The following is a 16,670-nucleotide window of genomic DNA, read 5'->3' as shown; positions in this document are numbered from 1 at the left end:
CCTTTCTCCCCCGCCTCCGTGCTCTCGGGGCGGGAGGCCGCGGGTGTGTGTGTGTGTGTGTGTGTCTGGCGACCGCAGCGGAGTCCGGGGCCGCTTCCCCTCGGGGCCGCGGGCGCTGCTGCCCAGCCCCTGGCTGGGGCGGTGAACAGGGAGGATCGGCAACAGAGGGGCTGCGGTGTATACTTGAAGGAATAGGGATCTGCAGCGCATCCTCTCGCCTTCAGCCCAGCCTCCCTGTAGGGATTTTAATAGGTGTCTCCGCAGAAATCGGACCGGGGAAACCCAGGTGAGCTGCCCGGTAAAGCGAGGGGGTCCGGCGGGGTATCTTCTTTGGGCCCCGCAGTCAACGCCAGCCAGGGAGATTGCTCTGCCTGGGGCTGCGGTGGCTCTGACAGGTCGCGGCTCTGATGCATGTGCTGCCACCGGGCTCTTTAGTAAGGGTCTGGAGTTTTGCATCGTTTAACTTTGTAAACTGATTTACATTGCCTTTAAAAAAATCTCCAAATGTAAAGCTGTAAATTTCATATCCACGAAAAAGTATGCATTTGAGATGAAATGTTTGAGGCTTTTGCTTGAGAGTAATTTCAGTATTTAAAGTTGTTTAGTGCAGGCTTTTCAGAGGCGTGTATTCTTGCCCTTATGCATTTATAGAAACTCATTGACAAAGTGAAATGGGGCCGTTGATTGGACCGTTAATGCAATGTGCCTGTTGCTTTTTGGGGGAGGAAATACTGAAGTGAAAACATTCCTTTTTAATGGTGATATAAAATGCCATCCTTTCATGTTGTTGGACTAAAACCTTTTCTTCCTAAAACTGATTAAAATAAATTATTTTCAGGGAACTTGAGAATTAAATTTTCATGTGAAACTGAATTCTCTCTGGTTAGATTTCTCTTGTTTTATTTTCCTATCCTCTAAAAAAAAAAGAAAAAATTGCACTGTTGGATTTGAGAATCTTTTGGAAAGACATATTTATCACATTCATACAAAACTTTAAATATTCCTGTGACTTTTCTTTTTATGTTGTCTTAGAGAATACCTTTGCTTTTAAGCTCTCTTGCACAGCAGGACTCATATTAGCCAAACTTTATTTTGATTTAAACTTTGCTTACAGTTGATAGGTGATATTTTGTGAGTAGTAACCAATGTAACTGCTTATGCTGTTGGCTGTTGTTACAAAGTAAGTGTTCACAAAACTTTCCAAAATGTATTTTTTTAGCTTCTGAAACAGAGTTAGTTTCTGGTGGATCTGATAAACAACTAATTCTCTGGGAATGGAATGGAACAGGAATGTGGAATAATCAGGTGAGCAAAAATAACCTCTTTTTAAAGCTCCCCCCACCCTTTTTTCTCACATACTACAAACTTATGTTTTGTCTATATTTCTTATTCATAGCTCTTCAGTTTACCCTGACTATTGAATGTCGTGTGTATCTCCTTCAAATTGTTGGTATTCTGTCATGCTGTGTTTTACTTTAAAAGTTGTTTCTTGTTTTCTCTAGTTTCTCTTTTTCAAATCAGCCTTTATGAAGAAATTTAGCTAGCCAGTCATCAAGTGGATTTGTCTAGCATGTCTAAAAAAATCCCATTGTTCTGTTCTTGAGTCATCAGCTTTCTAATCTCATGTATCTCTTTCCTTTAAACTGCCTTAAAATCTTCAAACCATGAGGTTTGAGTTGACATTTCCTGTACCCTTCTCCTTCATTTCTTTATATACATTTTGTGGTGATTTACGGTCAACCTGTGTAACAGTGTAGTGTTTCTATCTAGGTAGTCTTGCAAGGATGATATGCAAGTTGGTGTAGGTGTTTAAAAACAAAAAAAAGTGCAACAACTGATTTTTTTTTTTTTTCAGAGAAATTGAGAAAAGTAAGGAGACATACTAATTTATTATTCATACTATAAAATGTAAGGCAAAAAATGAAGTATACTGTAAAAGGGCCTTCAGGATGAACTGAAATTTAGATAAAATACTTTTATTATCTAACTTATAAAATCTTACTTATTAGGCATTGGTTTGTGAATGGCTGTGTAGGTAACCCATTTCATAGGCTATCTGAAACTAGATTAGACTTGCCATTTTAAAATGCATGAAAATGCATACTAGGGGGAAATGCACCTAGTTTGATGGGGGAATGTTCTCAGAAATAAATAATTTCTGATCCATTGTAAGTATTTAGGTATTTATTTAAAATAACTTACAGATTCCTTTAGTGACCTTTTCTGCTGATGTAGTGCACAGCCTCGTGGCAGTCTTTGAAAAAGAATGTGACTAAATGTGCACATTTTAATGACAGTTCTAGACTAGTGTAAATTCTTAAAACCTGGCAAAGTTCTATGTTGGACTGACCAAAAGTTCTTACTGGGGCCTACCAGGCTATATTATGGAAGGAGACATCAAGTGTGTTTATGACCAAATTTAGTCTGAACATATTCTGGTCACAGAGTTAAAAGTGTCTTGTTTTGCTCTTTATGAAGAACTGATTGCAAATTGAATCACCTGTATTTATTCATTAATTCAGAAAGTAGGTACTTAAGTCTAAATTGAGAGTTTTTGTTTTTCATGTTGGTATTTTGAGGAAAGAAAAAGCTGGTTTGATTTGCGAGAACACACTAAACGTTGCTGACAGAGCTCCTGTAGCTGCTACTTATTCCATTGTGTTCTCTGCTCTGTCTCCTTCACTAAGGTTCTCCAAACTTTTATGAGATGTTCCTTAGGGTGAGGGGCAAGAGAAGGAGAAAAAGGAAGGAAAACTGCTCTTAACTTCTGTGGTGAAATGGTGAGGTTTGTATAGTGTACAGACGAACATTTAATTCTCCTCAGCTTTGAACAAAATCTTACCAAGTTAATACTCATTACTGCTGTATCCCTTCTCTGTGTTTTTCTGGAATATGCCATAGCTTAAGCATAGCTTGGCAGATGCTCTACCATTGCAGGTGTACTGCAATGTTTTCAGTATTATTTCATTTCTTAAAATAGCTTTAAAATTTTTCTCAGATAAGTTACTGGAATTTAAAACTTTGAAAAACTTTCTGATGTGTTCAGCTTGTGAAAAGCATTCCTCTCAAAGGCCATGATGAATCTGTTTGTGCTGTGGATGCTGTCTACCAGTCGGATGAACCTGATCTAAATCTGCTAATAGCTTCTGCTGCTTCCGACTCTACTGTGAGAATCTGGTCTCGGCATGGTTCAGAAGGTAACATTTTTTTTCTTAACATTAGAGACAACATACTGGCTTAAAAATGATGAATGCTTTAATCCACTGAAGTACTTGGCTAAATACTAACATATTTTAATGCAACTACATTGATTTCTCTTCAAACTCTGGTATATCAAGCAACTGTACTGCTCTTTGAAAGCTGAGGGTTATACTAGTTTAACAGCTTTGGGTTAGATTTGTTCTGCATGATTTATCTTTAATTTTCATCAGTGTTGCATTGGCTGAATTTACTTGTTTTTAATATGTATTCAAAATTTGATGACCTGAACCATTATTGCCCTGTAACATGAGGGCAGACTAGCTGTATGTGTGTGTGAAGTAAAATTAATTAGTAAAATTATTAATGCTGGCATTAGAAAGGTGAGCTTAAACTAGTCACTTATTTGTTACTATTGACTTGAGCACAAAGAAGTTTGGGATAACAGGATCATGACCTCTGGTGAATGAGGTCATTTCACAGACTCATGGGAGAACAGCTCTTTGAAATATGTAAGAAGTTGATAGGGTGGATAATCTAAATTTAAAGTGTTATTTGCTAGTTGGGTTTTACTGACTGCATCTCTCAAGCTACTTTCTTCCTTACTGAGTGAACTTGAGTGAGGATTTCAGATTGCCCTGCCTACATGAGAGAAATAGTTGTGAGTTGTCAATCTTCAGTCCCAGGTTCTGGAAGGCATTTCTCATGCTCTCAAAGAACACCATGAAGTCCTGTCCTTTTTGTCTTGCTATTGTGAGTTCAAGTAATGGAAGGACCAAGTGTGCTTCTGTTGAGAGGTTTTTCTGCTATCCAGTTGGTTACTCTGATCTTGATTGCTTACTAGTGTAACCACTCTAGAATCTCAGGGGTGGTTGTAGGTTTTTGTTCAGTTTTCTATCTGCTCTTGTAGAAAATGGGTTCAATTTTAGCTTCCTGTATAGTGAATGCTGTTGCCACAGGATATAATTTGCCATATTTATTGCTTTTGATGTATTACTGCAGTGAAACTGTACAACTTAAATACTCAGTAGAAAACAGTGACATCTTTTAACTCTGCAAACTCTGGATGAATTTCTGTGACCCCACAGAAGATAACATTATTTAGGCTTTTGAAAAAAGTAGAAGTTTTTCAGCTCTTTAAAATAAATTTGAATGGAAGATTTGAACTGCATAATGTAGGAGGAAATGACAGTATAACTAATACTTAACAACAAATGAGATCAACACTGTCTGTTCTTGTTTTCCAGCTAAATGCATTGAAATTCTGCAGTTTGGAAATGGATTTGTTATGGATGTCTGCTTATCCTTCTTGCCTGGCAGCAATGGTAAGTACAGATGCGCATCTTGAATGTCAATGCAGGAAATGTAAGATCTATGAAATCTCCCAAATAGATTTTAATTTGACCCACTCAAGACCCTTGTGCCATTTTTTTTTTTTTTTTTTTTTTTTTCAGCCTAAACTGTTGCTTGTTTCTAAAGATTTTCACTGAACTCTTTTTGGCAATTAGAAAAATACTGGATGATTACAGTTTCTTCAAAATGATACCCAAATGGAATTCTTTAGCTGAACTCTTGAGACAGAGTGCTGAAGAAGGGGTTAACAGGGCTGTAAGTGAACAGGATAGGACGATGCAGTTAGTTTCATCCAGTCCTTGTGGTGCTGCTGTGTATATTTGTTCTTGTTGTTTGGATTGAAGGGCAAGATCCATAAAAAGAATCTGCAGGCCTACATCAAAAATTGCAGATTAATAAGCAATGTTTATCACCTGTTCAGTCTTAAATGTGAAAAAATTGAGATGCTGAACAAGTTTAACCTGACTGTTCAGCATGGTTTATGTAGTTTTCTTTTAACATAAATGTTCAGTTTTTGTAGCCTGCCACAGACACATTCTTCTGTTGCAAATCTGTAGAAGCTTTTTTTTTATTTTTTAATGTATGCTCAAGACAGATACATATGTTGAATTAGGTTTGTGTTTAAGTATCATTAGAGCCTTTCACCTGGATGGATGGCGGAGTGCCAGGCTACCAAGGGGAAAAAGTACTGAAGTTTCTTACTGTATCTAGAGTTTTAAACTGTTTGCTGTATGTATTCCACGCTGATGTCTTGTTTGATTGTACACCTCCTGAGTAGTTATATAAAAGCCTATTTTATTTTTTCGCTTGTGATAATTCTGGGAGATATAAAAAGCTCTATAAAGATGCATTGTCCCATTTGGAAACGCTAATGTCCATTTCCAGAGTGTGTCTGGTATCAAAAGCAGCATCTGCGCTGCTAAGAACTGTAAACTTTTCTCTCTTTTTCCTGTAAATATTCTCTTAGGTGATTGTTGAGATGAAGTTAAAAGGGTTGAGGGTAAATTAAAATCACTACCTCCATTGTGAATTTTTGTTAGGAGTGTCTGTACTGCCAGTTTAATGAGTATAAAATTCATATTTCAAAGCAATAGATTATTTCTTTGTTTATGATACTGTACAGGCAAGAAATTCTCACTGTAACACTCTAGTGCATCTATTTAATGTTGAAATCATGTTGTATATAAGAGAAGTGACTTCATTTTGGAAAAATGTTAAATGAAGCTTATTATGCTCTTAAAACTAATTACTTCTGGAACCAAAATTGCATGGAGTGCTTGAAGCTTCTTTAAATGTTGGAATAGCAAGCATTTTGTTTTGCTGTGAAAATCTCCCAGAGTCCCCAATACCCAGTGTTGCTTAAAGTTGCATTCAGAGCAGGACAATCTTTTATTATGGCCTCTTCCCATCCCAATTCAAATTAGTTATCCAAAACAACACAGTCCTCATAACCTGAAAAAAAGTACTTTTCTGAAGGACTGAAATTATTTTTAAGTGGTAAATAATTTGTGTAGGTCTTGTACAGAAATTTAAAAAAAATCCTATGCATTTATGTTTTTAATGCCAGTTCCAGTATGAATGAACTGTGCTGCTAAAATTGTCAAGAAACAGTTTAGATTATGAACCATAAATGCATGGTTAGAAACGTTTACCCTAGAAATCTATAAAGGGACTTTTAATACAGCATAGGCATGTTCTCTGTGTTTTCCCTAAACCTGGCATAGTAGTCCATAGGATTGAACTGGTTTTGTGCAGAGGAGTATGTTAACTCTGAAATCTAAATAAAGTAGTTAAAATATATTATTGAAAATTTCACTGCTGAGCTTTCTGTCAGAAACATTAATCTGTAATGCCCATTTGGAATTTTAATGAGCTTCAGGGGAAAATGATATATGATAACTTTAGGAGTTGCTCTGAAAACTCTGAAGGCTATCTTGGCAGCTGTATTAAGATTTAAAGAAGCTTTTTTCTTGAGGACAATCTGCAGTTCCTAAGTCAGGAATTAAATACAGAATTACTTTTCTGAGAGTTCTAAACTACTCTCCTGAACTATAAGGTTTTACAGTAAACCTCTAAATTTCACCAAGCAAAGAAATTTAAAGCTCGCATTGAAAATTGAATTATACATAATATATGCTTTAACTTTCAAAAGACATTGAAGTTTATGATGCCTAGTATTTTAACTGATGTCCTTGAAAATAAATGATTAAAAAAAACCCCAAAAACCATTCCTGTGAAGAAGTCAAATGGGGAAAGCCAACAGACTGCTTAAAAACCTGAAAAATCATTTGCAGTTGGAGTATAGCTTAAGCACTTTACTAGCAGCCTCTTAATTAAGGAGTTTCTTTACAGGTGTTTTCTGACTTTTGAAGAAAAGCTTTGTGCTTTTTTGTTTGTCTGGTTGCTTTTTGCCTTGCAGTGTCTGCAGAAACTGCTTCTGAAATGCTGGGAATAGAATTTACATGTCTTGATCCGCCCTTTTGTCACACACTGATTCTTCTCACTACCTGGATAATTGTGGTGCCATAGCTTGGCCTCTGACAAAGTTATCTCCTCAGAACTGAAATGCAACAGGCGAAGAAAAGAGTGAGCAAACTTGAAACAAGTTTTGCCGATCACACTGTCCCCATTGCAATTGGACCACAGTTTTAAATTCCTTTTTTTTCTATTTCCTTTGCCAGACTTTATCTGAGTTTCAGATATCTCAGACTTTATCTGAGAACCAAATTCTAATACTCTAGAGCATTTATATGAAAAACTATATACTAGTCTGTTTTTGCCAATTATATATTTTTTGATAGAATTTTATGAGTGAAATCTTTTGCATTTGTCTGGTACAGCAACTAGATCAATATTCTCATCTTGTTTTTGTTAATCAAACTTTTATTCCATTGAATAAATATGTAATTACTATAATGGCCCCTAAAATGTATTTCTCAGGAAAGGGTGATACAGGGTCCAAGAACATACATTGTATCATATTTTGTGGAAAAAACCCCTCACTCTTGCCCAATTTCCATGGACCTAAAGATCAGGTCTTCTTTCAAAATGGCTCATTACCTCCAGTTCAAAGCCGTCTTTTTTGGCCCCATGTAAGGCAAGCAGAAGATGGAGGTGAAGTGTGACTTAGACACTAGAGAGAAACAGGTGGAGGTGTGAGAATGTGAAATGTGACTTAGATGTTCGAGAGGAAGTGCAGATAACTAGGCACAGATTTGCTACAGACAGAAAGAGGAAATTAGCATAGAACTTAAACTTATTTCAAATATTCAGATTGATTTTTTTTTTTTGGTCTATCCATAATAAAGATAATTTTCCCACTTTTAAAGGATGACATTTAGGTGTTTTTTAAATGAAGTAGTTGATTTTAGTGAAACTTAGTATTTTGTTTTCTACCTAGACTTGAGAAATGTGAATGTCTAGTCCTGATAACTTATTTCTTCATAATTTTCTAATTACTTTTCTTTTGCTGTTTCGATCTCTAGCAGTACAACTTCATCTTTATGACCCAAAGAGAGTGGAGTAAGGGTTAACTATTTTTCACCATCATCTTCTGTGGGAGACGTGAACTCATACACTGCCTAACTTCTCTATTTTTCCCCTTTAGACATATCTTTGTCTTGTTAGATTAAGTAGACATATTTTTTGCATACTTTCTAGATCGCTTGTAGAAGTAAACTGCTATGCGAGACTTGAGTAGGTGTCTAATAATGTTAACTGCTTTCATATCCTTGTGTACAGTGGGTAGTGGTCTGCCTTCCTTTTTTGGTCTTTTTTGTCCTGTAATAATTATGCTACCTTCATCTATATACCTACTGATTTAGGTAGGACTTGAACTGTATTGGCTCCAAATCACATTGTTTTGCTGCTTTGTTCCTTTTGTATTTGGAACAAATGACTTTTGATATCAATAAATTAAACAAAATTAATTAAAAATCCCTAATTCCCTAATACTTGAACTTCCTACAGATATGTGAGCTTGAAGGAAACTATTCTAGCATCTTAAGCATTTGTAGATATTATTTACATGCCAAAATAACTTGTAAGTTTTGCATTCTTGAAATACTTGTTTATTTCAAACAATATTAGGTGTCTGATTTGGAAAACATAAAGTGGTATCATGCTTGCTTCTCTGTATTAAGATATTTATTGATCCTATATTGATTTTCATGTTATTTATATAATTTTCAATGTCCTAGAATATTTGATTTTGTAACTTGAGTAATGAAGCCTTTTTTTTTTTTTTTTCCAGTACCAATATTGGCTTGTGGTGGTGATGACTGCAAAATATATTTGTTTATACAGCAGAATGGCCAGGTAATTCAAGGTTTTGTCTCTTGCTCAGAACATTACTCACTACTTCTGCTTCTTTTCTTTCCATATATCCTGCTGATTTTTTTGAGGTTCTTCAGTAAGTACTATCTATACAACTACTTCTACTCAAATAGTTTATCCATTTTTCTAGGTAACGATGAAATGTACGTACATAATGTTGAAGTTGCATTCGGTGCATGAAAATGTTAGTTTTTTCTTATTTTCTTCCCGGTGTGAAAGATAGCCTGTGTTTCTATTCTCACTGATATAAAATAGTTACAACTGTCCTTCTTTACTCAGTGTCCATGTACCGAGTGGTTCATATGGAAATTATGTTACTTTCAGTCTATAAAGTCTTATAATAAAACTGTTATGACTTCTATCTGTGGAATTGTATATTTGTTGCTAAATATGCCTTTTGTGCTGAATGCTTCTGAATGTGGAAAGAAATATTTGAAGGACTGTCTTATCTTCTAAAAGCACACACACTTTTCATCTGTTATTTGGAAGCTGTAGCTGTCTTCAGTTTTTCATATAGTTAAATGTTCCTTTGGAGTACTACAAAGAAATTCTGTCCTCTCTTGCATCTGTTCAGAAGTTTTGTTAGAGTCTAAAGCATATGTTGAATGACTGTCTTCCAAAACAGAAATCAATATCACTCCTGTCACATCCTTAAAAAAACCTTCAAGTCACAAACACTGCCCAGCAATGCACCAGTGAACCTACCATTCAGAAACCCCCATTGAAACTAACGTATGTAGGAATGACTTTTCTGGATTTGTTCAGGCACAGTCCCCTTAGTTTGAAGAATAGATACTCCTTTTTGCAAGAGAGAAAAGCTACTTTATGGATAATTTTGCCTGTTCATGCTGCAACATACAATAGTATTTTTTTTGTTGTTGTTGTCGTCCATAAAATAAATACTTCATCCTTTACCCAGTATGTTAAGCAGTTTCTAGACCACTAAGCAGGAAATAAAGGTTACTTTCTTAGCTTTTTTCTTTTCTCTTTTTTTACGAGGTAGCTCATGAGTTAAACCAGCTTAATGACATTCTCTGGAAATTTGCAATGGCAGAATGCCACTCATGGTTCTCTGTGCATGATTCTCTGTGTGCTAAAGAAAGACTTTTATGTCAGTTGATTCTTTCTCATTAAAAATCTGGAACTTATTTTCTTGTATGGTTCAGATTAACAAACAGTTTGACTGCCAAAAGTGTTCAGAGATCCGTAACTTATTTTGCCAGTTGTTGACCAGACTTTCAAGTATAACAGCAGTCTTAGCCATTCTTAAATGCAATCAATTTGTGGAGGATAAAGGAAAGTAATTGGAATAAAAAACCTTCCATCTTCAGCTTCATAAGCAAGTTTGTGCTGCTGTCTTTTTTTTTTTTTTTTTTGAAATGGGAAACTTTAATCATACAAGGATGAGAAGGATGAGGAGTTTTCTCTTAATTTACATGTGTTATTTTTCACACATTTTTCTTCAATTTTAGGAAGTATTTTCACCAGCTGTCCTGGCAGAATTGGGGTTCAAAGCCTCTCTTATTTAAATGAGATGGAACTTCTGTCTGTCTTTCCAGAACATCTTTTAGCTAAGTAGACTGTACAGACCTTGAAGAGAAGAGCCCAAATTTGATTCCCTATGGAGTAAAAGTGCCTGTGTAGTGCATTACAGCTATTAACAGAATAAAAACATCCTTGTGAGCCTTCTGACGTAAATTTCTTCCTAGCTGCTAAAGGGAGGTTCTCCTTTTTAGTCAGTTTCTTTCAGATCTGCTGGCACCTTTTCATGGCTTATGTAGTTCTACTTTTAGAGGTATTTGAAGGAAATATAGTGTCATCCTGTCATTTTTGACAAGAACTTAGCATAGAACAGCGATTACAGTCTAAACTTCTGCATCCTTCTCTAACTGGTAAGGGCCTGTAGCTCTGTCCTGTTAATTGTGACTCTTGGAAACTACTTCTTTTAGTTAATGTCCTAAAAAAGATTGTATGAACCCCAGGGCAAAATGTATATTCATAACAGGACATTCTAATGAAACTTGGAGGGGACTCTTATGCTCTGAGGGAGGATGAGGCATCTTCAGTTAGCTGGTAAAGGCTGCCTTTTGGTAAAGTCATGAATTCTACAGTTGAAATATATTTATTCATAAAAACTACTGTTTGAAATTGAGTGGGCAGGCTTTACATCCTTTAAGACTTTCTACCCAGAGATCCCTTACTGTGTTAAGCAGTAGAGAGAAAATGAGCTCTTTGCTTATCTGAGTTCTTGAAAGAGTGTATTGATTTATAAAAGTACCCAGGGAAAAATCTTTCAGAAGCCATTATATGTCTTCTTGCTTGAGGTATTACAGGCCTATGGAGGGGAAGTAAGTAAATCAGAAGATCAAAATAGAGCTTTAAAACAGAACATTTTTATGTTGAGCTTGGTTTCTGTGAGAAGATTTTTGCTGTGCATGTTCAAGTATGTTTCCCCTAAATAATTTGGCCTAACTGAAAAGTGGAATAAGAGACTCAAGGATAATTCAGGCTCTTTCTAATTCTACAAGACTAACAGCAGGATAGAGGAGGAATATCTAGTGTCTGGTGGAGAAAAAATGAGAAGATTTTGACCTCTGTTATCTTATGTGGCAGTTGCCAAATTTGCCAGACAATACCACCAACCCGGTCCTAAAAGGCATATACCCAAAGTGTGGGCAGATTTAGTTGTGCAGGGCATGCTGAGCATGTCCACCGACAACCAGGCTTCATTAGTTCAGTTACCTATGTGACTGAAAAGACTTGCCTAAAAGAAAAGATTGCTGCTATGTAGAATATTCAGAGATTAGTTAAGAGGCATGGGAAAGCCTGTGAAGTATGTGACTCAGACCATGAGTTTTTGTTAGATTCAGCTCTTGGTATTGTAACTTCCAATAGGACCAAGGGAAAAACTGAAATAGAGAAGGAGAAAGTTGAGACTGTAGAAACAAATCTGTAAAAATGAGAAGACTGACAGCTCAAAATACTTGCAAATATAACCTAATAAAACTTTGACCAAATCATTTAAAATGACTGTGTTCATCTGCAAGAAGCTTTAAATTGATGCAATTTTAGAACAGAATACATCTGAAGAAACTGAATGTGTGATACCAAGAGACCTAGACTTCAAAGAAAACAGCAAAACCAATACAAAAAATCCCAGGCAGAGGTCATAACAGCAACACTACTCCTTGCACAGATTCAGTGGACAATTTTTATTTTTATGGGAAACAATATCTTGAAAAATTTGGGTGCTTTTTCTGTAGCACAAAATAATTGCATGGCTGACTTCAGGCGAAGTAGTGTCTAGAACCCTATTTAGGAAGTGAATTAGAAACCTGGGCTGGTACAAATAACCTCAAAATAATTAGTTTTACTCTCTTGAAAGAGAAAAAAAAATCTGCTTTTCTTAATGGTTCTCTTTGATGTGAGATGAGGTGAGGGTAATTTTAAAAACCCACCCAACACCTTGAAATTAAATTAATAGATGTGTGTTTAGATTAATATAAAAGTCAAGTTTAAGGAGATATGCACACTGTTCAACATGAAATGAACCATAAAACACAAAAATGTTAGCAACAGTTCAGCCTGAGCCAATCTTTCACTTGGTAAAATTATTCCCAGCTAACCTTGATGAATGTAAAATGCAGAGCATTATGTCAAAGATCATGTAAATAGGTGTTCTGTCTATTACCTGAAATGTGAATTGCTAAAAAGATATTTGCGTTTTTTTTGTGTATTGCTAGAAACACATAGCCTTTGGAAGAATTTTTAGATCACTAATCTCACTTCCTGGGCTGTTCCTGCCTTTAGTTACACATAATCCGTTGGGTAACATAAAAATCTGTCTGGAATTTCACATCCAGAAGTGCCAGCAAGTGCAGAAGTGACAAGCCTGATGAGATTTAGGGGGCTGTGAGAACACATTCTTAATCAAGACGAAAACATTTGGAAGTTTCTGTTAAGCTGTTCTGGTCACGTATCTTCTGTAACATTAACAATGCAAATGTAGAATGAGGAGAAGCTGAGTACTGTTTTTTGATGGGAAGGTGATTTGTGTGAATACCCAGGAAAGTGTGGACCAAAGGGAAGAGGCACTGATTTCTGACTACGTTTAGTTAGCTGTAAAATTGTGTGAATGAATTACAATTGCTATTGTCTCTGAAGCAGAAGACAGATTTTTGAGAGAGTCTTTCTTTGTGTTGCTCTTTTTTAAATTTTGCAAAAAATAATTTTATTTTTTATTACAGATAGGGAAAGAGAACTCGGTTGCAGTCTTGTGCTGAGAGCTAAGATTGTCACTTAATCTTTAACTCTTAGTAGGCCTAGGTAAGGGATTTAGCAGAACGGAATGCAAGAAATAATGTGATAATTATTAAATTGTACTAAACTATGCTTTTTAACTATAATAGCTATTTCAGACATTTTAAGTCAACTTGGGATCAAAAAATCTTTTTCTGAATTAAATCAGAATGGTGGTGATATATGTAATGAATGAAAATGTACTACTAATGAAAGTTCTTACTGGGAAATCTGGACTGTGTTTGCTTAGTCGTGTGTTCTTGAGTCTGTGTTCACAAAGAGGTTTTCATCAGCAGATACAGTTCTTGATGTATGCCTTCCCTAGAAACTTAGTCAATAAACTTAAACATAAGGAATATTTCTTATAATATTTCTAAGTAATAGTATTATATCACAAATTTAAATACTGAAATAATTTCAAAACATCTACCCTTCTTTTTACACTTGATTTTCACCTGAAATAGTTTTCCACATCATCTGTGTTTGCATCATGTCACACATGTAATACAAATTTACCATGTTGTACCTGCATTATGTTGTTCTTCTTGTGCTACAATAAGCCTGATAAACTTTTCATCTATATCATAGAGAGACTACAGCCTCTTGAAGCACCTCAATTATTTATTCTTGCCTGCTCATATATGGAAAGTGCCCTGATGTGACACACACCCAGTGGTGGCAAAATCAAGATTAATCAAAATCGATATGTAGAACCTAGAAATAAATTGCAATCCTTAGTGACAGCTTATTTTTCCAATTTCAAACAATAGAAGCTGTAAACATACAAGACTTGAAAATCTGAAGGTAATTGTATGTGTGTGGTAAAGTGCATTTCTGTGATATAACAGGAATTTTTATTCAGTTTCAGAAAACATTAATACTCCCTGGCCATGAAGACTGGATAAGAGGCATTGAATGGGCAGTTTGTGGTCAGTATGAAAGATGAATAAAGTAGAATACTGGTTTAACGACAGTACTACTCTTTTACCTCTCCAACCAATGATTTTGATGCACAGTAGTGCCTCAGCTCTCACGGTTGTGATTTTTTTTTTTTTTTCTGAGATTGTGGTACAAATATTAAAAATCAAGGTAGAACTTTTTGTCCTGTTGAAACATAAGAACTGTTGAATTGTTGTACAGTTATATTTTAGTTATCAAAATTATGACCACAGTAGGATTGATACACAGAACACTTATATCTTCTGTTTGCATCCCTCATTTTGTCTTGCTTGCTTTAAGTATGTTTACCTGACTGGTAGCTAAATGCAAACAAATAGGAGTTTTAGCACCTTGTCCTCTTCAACATGAGAATGTTGTATCTGAGTGAGGAATAGTTGCCTGCTTTTTTCAAAGGGGAATTTAAGAATAGGAGATTAAGAAGACAATATTCAGATGTTAACTAATTGGATAGTTCTTGCAATGGCAAAAATAAAATAGAATGAATTAGAGGATGCTACAATCCTGAAGAAAGAGAAGGAGGAAAGGAGTTAATGAAGAGAATTGAGGCTGTCGGAAGTGAAGGCCATAGGTAGTAAGGAAGCGTATATACAATATGTACAGTATTTACCATGTCTTGTATGTCTTATAAGCAGAAACATATCCATAGTCAGTTTGTTTTAAACTAGCAGGGAGGTTGAAATGGGAGAGTAAATTGTTGAAATAAAACAGCAGCTTATGATATTGAGTATAACAGGAAAAAATAAGATAATGCTGTAGTACGTTTGGAAAGATGGTGGATTAGTCACGGCAGTGACTGCAATGAAAATATGGCTTAATTTTTTTTTTTTTTTTTTTAAACCATATAGGTGAAGACCTTTTCTTAGCAAGCTGTGCTCAGGATTGTTTGATAAGAATTTGGAAAGTGTGTACAAAATCAAAGCAACTTCCAGAAACTGAAGATGATTCCATAAGACTGAAGGAGAATGTTTTTACTGTCAAAGGTAGGTAACAACTGTAAAGTTCTCTTCTACAACTTCTCACTTGTGTATCTGTTTGTAGTTTCAGGGTGGCTAACAAGGTGATTACCATATCATTTGTTTTGTTGCTTGTATTAAAAGAATCTGAGACCAGTTTGACTTCATTATTTTTAATCAGCTCTAAGAAAAAGTGGAGTTGTTGTTTTAAAGCTGTGACTATGTAAAGTTAATGATGTGTTTAAAAAAGTGATGAAGTGGTGAAAGAGCTTAATATCAACATGCATTGTTACACATATTCAAAATGCAGCACATTGAAAATATATTAGTCTGGGGGGTAAGCTGTTGTGCAGTTCTCCAGTTTAATAACTTATCTTTAATTTTCTTTTGAATTCAATGCAGTAAGAGGTGCTACTGTAGCTTAAATCTTAGAAAAATACTGGAGATAATCTACAGATAAGTACGTGTAGGCCTGCTTTTTGGTTAATATACTCTTTGAGCACTGTAACATCAGAGATTTGCAATGCTGACATTGTGGGGTAAATTATTAGGCAACTTAGGTAATATAATGAAGTTTTTAAGATGTTATGTGTAAAAAGTGCTCGTGCTACTTGCAGCAAGTTCTGATTAGTTGTCTGAAGTATCTTAATGCTTGTATTTATAGTCATTTGGAGATGTAAATATGCTTAAAGTTAAGAGTATGAGTAGAAGCAATGTCAGAGAGTCTACTTCAAAATTGCTGAGAGTTCTCCAGGAATTCTGTGATATCACTCTGAGGCAATAGGCTGACCTCTTAGTGTCAATCTGATACTCGGGGTTTGTGGCAAGGTCAGTTTTCAAGGAGCTGTTCATTGACAATAGTCTACTGAGATACTGGTAGATGGTGCAAGCAGTTGATTTTTTTTTTTCCCCTGAAGATATCAGAAATGACCTGCTGTTTCTTGGCTTTTAGAAAGAAATGTGCTTTTCTCTGATTTGTGGTAGATACTGATACAACATATGCAGTTACTTTGGAATCTGTGTTGGCTGGTCATGAAAACTGGGTGTATGCAGTTCACTGGCAACCTTCGTTTTCCAGAGGTAAAAAGATATCAAACACTTAGCAGTTAAGTACTGTATACACAGAGTACAGTCACATGTCTTTGTATTGTATTTGCATGGTCACTTGTTATTGTGGACTATGAAAATGTTTAAATTCTCCAAATGTCATTTTATAAGTAAATGGATGTTTTGACTGATTGTGCCACAATAGTATATCTTACGACACAGGCTCTGTCTGTCATTGTGTGTATCATGATGCTCTCTCTTGCTCCTGTTTTGTTTTAATGAATGAAATAACTGAGCTGTACTGACTTTATTGTAATTGATTTGCTGTTTATGGAATAAAAATTAGTTTATTCAGTATGAATTAATAGCTCTAATATTTTACCTTAATACATATATTTAAAATGTCTGTTCTTTGAAAAGTTAGCATTAGCTTAAGAGAACTCCTTTCTTTTTCTTGAACTAGAAAGGAACAAATAGCAGCATTGAGAAGATCAATTTTCAGTCATCTGTACATTAATAAAACAT

General features: G+C 35.4%; 1 protein-coding gene across 1 annotated transcript in view; it reads left to right on the top strand.

The window, feature by feature from the left end:
• Nucleotides 1–331: 331 nt before the first annotated feature.
• Nucleotides 332–16,670, top strand: part of ELP2 (elongator acetyltransferase complex subunit 2) — a 40,058-nt gene continuing 23,719 nt past the window's right edge. The window contains exons 1-8 of the mRNA XM_026843008.1: nt 332–434; nt 1,220–1,305; nt 3,047–3,197; nt 4,446–4,523; nt 8,804–8,868; nt 14,048–14,114; nt 14,991–15,125; nt 16,083–16,178. Coding sequence (XP_026698809.1) covers nt 1,291–1,305; nt 3,047–3,197; nt 4,446–4,523; nt 8,804–8,868; nt 14,048–14,114; nt 14,991–15,125; nt 16,083–16,178 — 607 coding nt within the window. The 5' untranslated portion in view covers nt 332–434; nt 1,220–1,290. The remainder of the gene's footprint in view (nt 435–1,219; nt 1,306–3,046; nt 3,198–4,445; nt 4,524–8,803; nt 8,869–14,047; nt 14,115–14,990; nt 15,126–16,082; nt 16,179–16,670) is intronic.

Source organism: Athene cunicularia, assembly GCF_003259725.1.
Source record: "Athene cunicularia isolate RWA chromosome 2 unlocalized genomic scaffold, athCun1 chr2_part1, whole genome shotgun sequence".
NCBI classification, from domain to species: domain Eukaryota; kingdom Metazoa; phylum Chordata; class Aves; order Strigiformes; family Strigidae; genus Athene; species Athene cunicularia.
This window is presented reverse-complemented; position numbering and strand designations above follow the sequence as displayed.